Source organism: Artemia franciscana, chromosome 16, assembly GCF_032884065.1.
Source record: "Artemia franciscana chromosome 16, ASM3288406v1, whole genome shotgun sequence".
NCBI lineage: Eukaryota > Metazoa > Arthropoda > Branchiopoda > Anostraca > Artemiidae > Artemia > Artemia franciscana.
Window position 1 is genome coordinate 37,724,164 of NC_088878.1, and position 7,448 is coordinate 37,731,611.

General features: G+C 35.4%; 1 protein-coding gene across 3 annotated transcripts in view; it reads left to right on the forward strand.

Annotated features, from left to right (window-relative positions):
• The window catches only part of LOC136037415 (uncharacterized), a 70,665-nt gene extending 65,498 nt beyond the window's left edge, over window positions 1–5,167 (forward strand). For all 3 annotated transcript variants that reach the window (XM_065720175.1, XM_065720176.1, XM_065720177.1), the window contains one exon: window positions 4,890–5,167. In XM_065720175.1, the coding sequence (XP_065576247.1) occupies window positions 4,890–5,086 (197 nt within the window). In that variant the 3' untranslated portion in view covers window positions 5,087–5,167. The remainder of the gene's footprint in view (window positions 1–4,889) is intronic.
• Window positions 5,168–7,448: the final 2,281 nt, after the last annotated feature.

The window sequence follows — 7,448 nt, forward strand, 5'->3', positions numbered from 1 at the left end:
TGTAAAGTCTAAATGCCGCATCCTTTACCTTTACCTTTTTTTATATTCAAAGAATTACTTTACACCGTCCTATAAAGTTTCGGTTTCTTCAATCATTATTTACGACTCCTCCTCCCCCTCAAGTTTGAATACTTCATATTTGATTAGCTGAAAATGGTTTTAAGACTGCATATTAGTAATAATGCCTAAAATGCTTTAAGCAGATGCTTAGACACTAAATGTAAATAAAAAGCTTCAGTTAACCGATTTGTCTTCGTAATGACTCTTGCTGCTCAAATCAAAGTAAAGAAAATATACTAAGCAACATTTTCCTGCTACTGGTGATTCACTTCAACAGCAGGCCAACGCAGCTATGCACATTCATTCTCAGCCCCAATCTATTAAGAGTTTTGCTCCAAACCCCCTCACATAAAAGTCCCTATTTCTTTTTTTATGCCCCCGACCTGATAATGACCTGCTTTTGCTTGACCCAAAATGATTGCAAAAAAGGCTCTATTTCGAGCAATCTATCGGTAATGGTTTACTAGGATCCACTGAGTCATGGTACTTCACTACAGTGAAGTTACTAAGATCTACTGAGACTGCTGGTGATTCACTAAAACTGCAGGCCAACTAAGGGCAGCACAGCTGTACATATTGCTTCCCAACCCCAATCTATTTAGAGTTTTGCCCCACCTATTTCTTTTCTTATGTCCCCCCACTTGATAATGACTTGCTTTTGCTTGGCCCAAAATGATTGTAAAAAAGGCTATATTTCAATCAATCTTTTGGCAATAATTTACGAGGATCCACTGAGTCATGGTACCTCACTACAGTGAGGTTTATAGGATCCACGAATACTGCTGGTCATTCACTAAAACTGCAGGCCAACTAAGGGCAGCACAGCTGTACATATTGCTTCCCAACCCCAATCTATTTAGAGTTTTGCCCCACCTATTTCTTTTCTTATTTCCCCCCACTTGATAATGACTTGCTTTTGCTTGGCCCAAAATGATTGTAAAAAAGGCTATATTTCAATCAATCTTTTGGTAATGATTTACGAGGATCCACTGAGTCATGGTACCTCACTACAGTGAAGTTTATAGGATCCACGAATACTGCTGGTCATTCACTAAAACTGCAGGTCAACTAAGGCCAGCACAGCTGTGCATGTTCCTTCCCAACCCCAATCTATTATGAGTTTTGCCCCAAATCTCTCCCATAAATATCCCTATTTCTTTTCTTATCCCCCCCCCACTTGATAATGACCTGCTTTCGCTTGGCCCAAAATGATTGCGAAAAAGGCTCTATTTCTAGTAATCTATTGGTAATGAGTTACTAGGATCCACTGAGTCATGTTATACATTTTATCCCGTGTATTCATTTACATTAAAATGACAACAACAAAGTTAAAAGAGAATTCTTGCACTCCCGAAGAGACAGAAAAAAGCATTAATTACATCCTTCCATGTTTAAATAATATGTTAAAACATGTTAAAAACGATGCTAAGAATTTCCATGATCGAATTGAATGACATATGAAAAAATCCATGTTTATGTTTGTCTAATTAGTGCATTATTTTGTTTCCTGGTTTTCAGAATCTATCCCCAAATCAAGAGGAATTACTTACAAGGGGGAGATTTACGAAAGGGGAATGGCCTGCAGCGGGAAATTTTCAAATTTTCCCATAACGAAAATAATGCTGTCGTTAAATGGGACTGGAATGTAAAATATTATTTTCCCATCCTTACACGCTAAAAACCTTATTCTGAAGGCTCCATGACTGAATGTAAGATCACTCATATCCTTTAAGAATAATCTCCCTTTGCTTTGTATCCTCTCTGTATTGTCAAACATCCCATTTGAAGAAGTTAGTCCCACTCATTTGATGGCAAAAGGGGCATGGTACCTTGCTGTTAAGAAATTGATCAACATATTAAATATGACACTGTAAGCATTTTCAGAGGGAGGTTTCCAGATTTCTTCCAGTTAGATAAAGGGTAACCATTATTATGGAGCTTCTTTATTTCAAGAGTTTGTTTTTGCTGATCATCAAAACCAAGCTCTCTGTTTAGCTGGTTTGATATAAATGCTGACGAAGGCCATACTGTCTCTCCATCAAACAAAATAACGAAGAATTTTGTGATGACGGTGAATATAATCTAAGCGGATATTTCAGGTATATGTTCAGAAGCCATCGTCTATCAAATACAATATTGATAAAAAGAAAACAAAATGCTTAAGAATTCTCACCGATAAAATAAACTCTAAAGCAAATATTATAAAATAGGTTTTTAAAGAGTATCAGCTTCCTCACTTCACATAGATTTAGCCAAGAATCAATGAATCTTGCTAGATAGCTAATGTGTTGCTTTCATAATGGAGATCAATTGGAGCTAATCTCTCTTTAATTGAAATTGGCATTGCTCATTACTCTCAAGTATCAAGTACCTTTCAATTCAAATATCACGTATCATGATTTCAAGTGTCAAGTATCATTACTTGCAAGTATTTTTTGAAGCTAAAATAAATTTGTTTCCTCAATTAACTTTTACCATTACGGTCAATCGAGACCATAGTTTTCATTTCTGAAACAGCTTGAAATGGCAATTTTTCACTTGACTTCACTTAAATTGCTTTTTTTCCAAAACTTCTTTTTAAATTTTTGGTTACTAAAGGCAGTTAATCATTCTTTACTATCTTGATGCTATTACTGTAAACTTGTTTTCTTATGACTACACTGTATATCGCACACAGGAAAAAGGTAAATTACATGATATGACATAATCTTGTGTACGAAGATGCAGTTTTCACCACATTTTTTTTGTTTAGTTTTATGTTTCATCACTTATTTAAGTACGTAGATATACCGATTTCCTTTCAAATGAGCCCTTAAATAGCTTTTCGCAACATATTCTTACTATTAAGATTAACCGAAATTATAGTTATTTGTGAGTCAGCTGCAAATGGGAGTTTTTGTCATTAGATATGTTCTTTCAAAATGCTTTCACAAATTTGGTGAGAGTGGGTGTGAACGTTCCTAGAAATAGCTTGCGTCAAAATAACGTGAAAAGCACATAGTGAAGAATAAATTAAGAGCATTGATCCGAGAATTTCAAGCAATTAAAAGCAAAGAGTATCAATTTATCTGGCTTCAAAATGCCATAGCTGATAGATTGAGCTTAGGTATTAAAGGTGTGAGTTTGAAGCGAATTGAAAATAATTTGTGTGAAACGTCTATTAAAGTGATGATTAATCAAGTGTTTTCTCTCCTATGAAGTCTCTTATGGTGTTCCGCAGGGATTAGTCCTTGTTCCGCCTCTTTATCTGCTTTTTTTGACACTATAAGGTTTTATATTCCGGATTGTTGTTTAACCTCATTTGCTGTTAACTCTGCAGTTATATTTTCTTGTCGTTGTTTGGATGGTCTCATGTTCAAAGTAAATGGAAGTTTTAAAAGTTTCTACGTTTTGATTAGTTTGCATTTGTTATCAGTTAACATTAAAAAACTAATTTTATTTTACATTCGAGAGTAGCGAGGCTCAGTGACATTGATGGTAGAACTTAGTTTTGTAATAAGCCTATAGTTCAAGATCGGAAAATTCGTTATATAGGCTTTTATATTGCTTGTAATTTTTTGTGTAAACGTCACAGTAATTCTGTTGCAACAAAGGTGGCTCATGACCTTGGAGCAATTTGACGTTTTAGAAATTTTCGCTTTGTGAGTCTTATTGCTTTTATACCAGGCTTTGATTCACCTATATGTTTCGTGCATCTGCTTGTTGTGGGGAAATAATTTTTATATGATTTTTAAATGTATTCAGGTTCTTTAAGATAGGGCTATGGGTCTTATTGATGGCTGTGCCAAATTTGTGCAAAATGTTGCAACTTGTTTCATCACGTTCGAAGTGCTTAATATAGGTCAGCTATGGAAAGACGAGGTTGGAAGTTTTGCCTATCATTGTTGGAATTATTTAAATCCGGAGGTTTCGCGTGATTATTGGCGTGATATGGAAGTACAACCTAGGCCGGCTTCCATGTTAGATTTTTAGGGCCTAGTGTGTGGAACTCTTAGTATTTGTGTGGCTGAGAACCTCGTCCTGTTTAAAAGCTAGTTGAAAAAATATCAGGTAGGTCGAGGCTCAAGTTTTTTTTAATGATTTTTATAATGAATTATTGAGATATTGGTAATCTTTTTTCATATTTTTTTTTCTCTGTGTTTAGTTGATCCCTATTTAGAAAGTATTTTTGTGTACCGGCCCTGTTGCAAGTACTGTTTGTACCTTCCTTGGGGTGGGTATAGGCAGTTTATTTGAATGTCTGTTTTGGCTGTAAATAAAAAACTACATTTCAATGAATTAAGTTCCTTAAAGATTAGGTAAAGAAGGTCATCTGTAAACGCTGTTAAAATTATGCCTGTATGTTCAGCCATGGAACCTTACTATAAGTAAATGAGTAACGATTGGCCGATAACAAGTGATAAATAATAAATTTATTTAAGAAATATTCTCTTTACTACAGCCAAGGTTCAGAGGTCTGCTAGTTAAAAAAAATACGGTACGGTATTTGATGGTGTTTTTGCTTTAGTTGTTTGTTCAATGTATCTGCATATTTTTCATATATTAATCATTCTCGTGTTCACCTGCAGAATTTTATGCAAGGAAATACGACAGCAAAAAGTTTGGACAACGTTGTTTATGAAGAAAATACCAATTTTAGCAAGAATCCGTTTTAAGTTTATTAGGAAAAAATGGACGAGTCTTTATTTAAGGGAGAGAGGGAAGATGCCATCCCCTGTGGTTGTCTTTGTTTATTGATGTTTCTTATAGCTTAGTACTATCTCAAACAGGCCATAAATTATCCGGGTCCAGGATATTCAGGGTAATTTTAATAGTTAACTTTCACTTAGGTGACATTTTTGAACGAGAAGAAGATATAGAAGATCAAACAATATGGCGTTCAGCTGGGTCCACTGATCCCCAAAGGCAAGAGAGGAGTCGATTACAACTGGCAGAATTGGCTGATTATATAATACCAGGTCATGGTCCGATGTTCAAAGTTACTGAAAGAATGAGAAATATTTTAAGGATTCAAGTTGACAGTTGAGTGAAGTTAAACACTTTGGTCGAGGTTTTTTTTATGTAAAATCAGCCTTTTTTGTAACAATAAAGCTTGGACTTCTTCCAATTTAGTGTTTTTTTTAATTTTTAGTCCACCGTTTTTTTTTTTCAAATTACTTCCGTCATAATGAGAAGCGCATTGACACTAATACATCTATGTGTTATATCTGATATCTTTCAGATAATTAAACTAAACACTGCAATCACAAATGTATTTTGATTTATGCCCGAATTACATTATGGCAACCCTTTTGGATAAAGTCACGTTTTCGGACTAATTACAACTACAAAGCCAAATTCCGTTTGTGATTTTTCCAGTTGAACATTGTTCAACATTGTTGTGATTTTCGAGAATCCTGGTTGAACTTCGCTGAAATAAGGACGCTGGGTCTGTTTCAATTTTTTCTTATTTTAGTTTCAATGATTGTATGCTATTGCAAATCTCCTTTCTTTTATATATTTATGTTGTGTTGAGGACAGTCCTTGGACATAGAGTCGAAATGTTCATCCAAAAATAGAGTTCCACTGTCTTGTGAAAAGAATTTCCTATTGTTCTTCTTGATGTTGATATATATGATCGAAAGGCTTCCTCGCTATTTAAATCTCTATGCTGATGTTTTCCCGTATAGTTTGATGATAGGATATTCACCCTTACAACTAAAGAACATATAAAACATTTTTTCGACCTTCTTTAAGGTCAAGTTAAAATTGTTCTCTTTGTTGAAGTTTATTATTTGCTATTAAAAAATTCTTAATCGTAAGAGTAAAGTCTAGGGTTCTTCATCCTTGGAGTTCGCAGATATACATATGCGAGAAGTGTAGCAGCGGTTTAAAGCCAATATTTGTACTGACAATGCTTTTTGAGGAATCGAAGGAGTGGAAAAGCAATCTGTATTTACTGTCTGTTAACTTCAAAAGGCATTTGACTCACTTGACTGAGAGCGCTTGTGGAGATTCATCAAGTATTATGGATGCCAGGGATATTAGTGACCATGATTATATCTTTATGTGGGGAGACTGAGTGTTGTGTTGATACCGAAAAGGGTGCAACTAGATATTTCAAGAACATGTCTGGAATCGGTCAGGGATGTGTGCTTTCGCCATTTCTTTATGTTGTTTAAAGGGACTATACTGATACGGGAACTCTGGATAAGGCGTAAAAATGAGCAATTAGCATTAATCTACTCTATGATCTTTATTTCGTAGGTGAAGTATTATTGTTATAAGATTCCAAGCAGAAGTCACAGCAACTACTGGACGCAATTATAGAATATGCAGAAAATGTCAAGCGAACCGTAAATATTGTCAAATCAAATAGTGTGTCCATTAAAATCCCACTGCTTGTTTTGCGTTGCATGCACGATTACCTAAGAAATATCGAAGAGTTCAAATACCTTCGGGAGCTGGATTGATTCTGATGGTGAAATAATGGCCAAGGTGAAGCGCAGAATTGGTCGATCAACCACATCTTTGTACAGACTAAAGGCCATTTGGAGGAGCAGAAAATGTTCTCTACAACTGAAGCTACGTCTGTTCAGTAGCAATGTCTTCTTTATACTCTTCTACGCTAGTGATTGCAGAAAAATGAACCAGTAGCTCGATAATAGCATTCTTGTATTTAAAAAAAGGTGTCTGAGGATTTTTAAATATAAGCTGGTAAAATAGAGTTGTTACTAAAATCCGAAGTAGAACGACCCAGCCCAAATTGTGGTCCCATATTACTATTGTTTAAGGCAGTAAGAGGTGGATATGTGCAATTCACATGAAAAAAGACTGCTTTCCTTCGGCATACCACGATTTGAAAACAAGTCGCATAATAAGACGTGGTCGTCCAAAGAACTCCTTGTGGAGAACTTTAGACCGTGATCTACAGAAAGCTGAGACCTCGTTAGTAATTGAATGGGAAGCTGTCACTGCAGCAGGACAACTTCAGGACGAGTAAAGAGGCTTCATTAACGCTCTATGACCCACCAATTGCTTCAGTGGAACTAGGCCTAAGGTAAAAAGTTTTTCTTATTGTCCAGATCTTCCTTTTTCTGAGTTTGTTTCATCATACTGGAAAGGTCATTTTACCCATTAAATTTTGAGGCTACCGTCCAGGAACTACGGTATCTCCTATCTGGTGGAGCTAAGCTATTCTGTGTTATCATGGGAAATTTTATTAATTAAATAATTTTTCAGCTATAGCACGTTTTTTTCCATAAACTAAGGGGGTGGGGCCTTAGGTAGATATTTTCCTGCATTTTTTCTGGGTTATAAAAACTGTGGATATATCATAAAAGAGTAATTTGATAAGTCTTATGACTTTACATTTTAGTTCTTGGGGGCCAAGGGTAAAGGTAGTACCT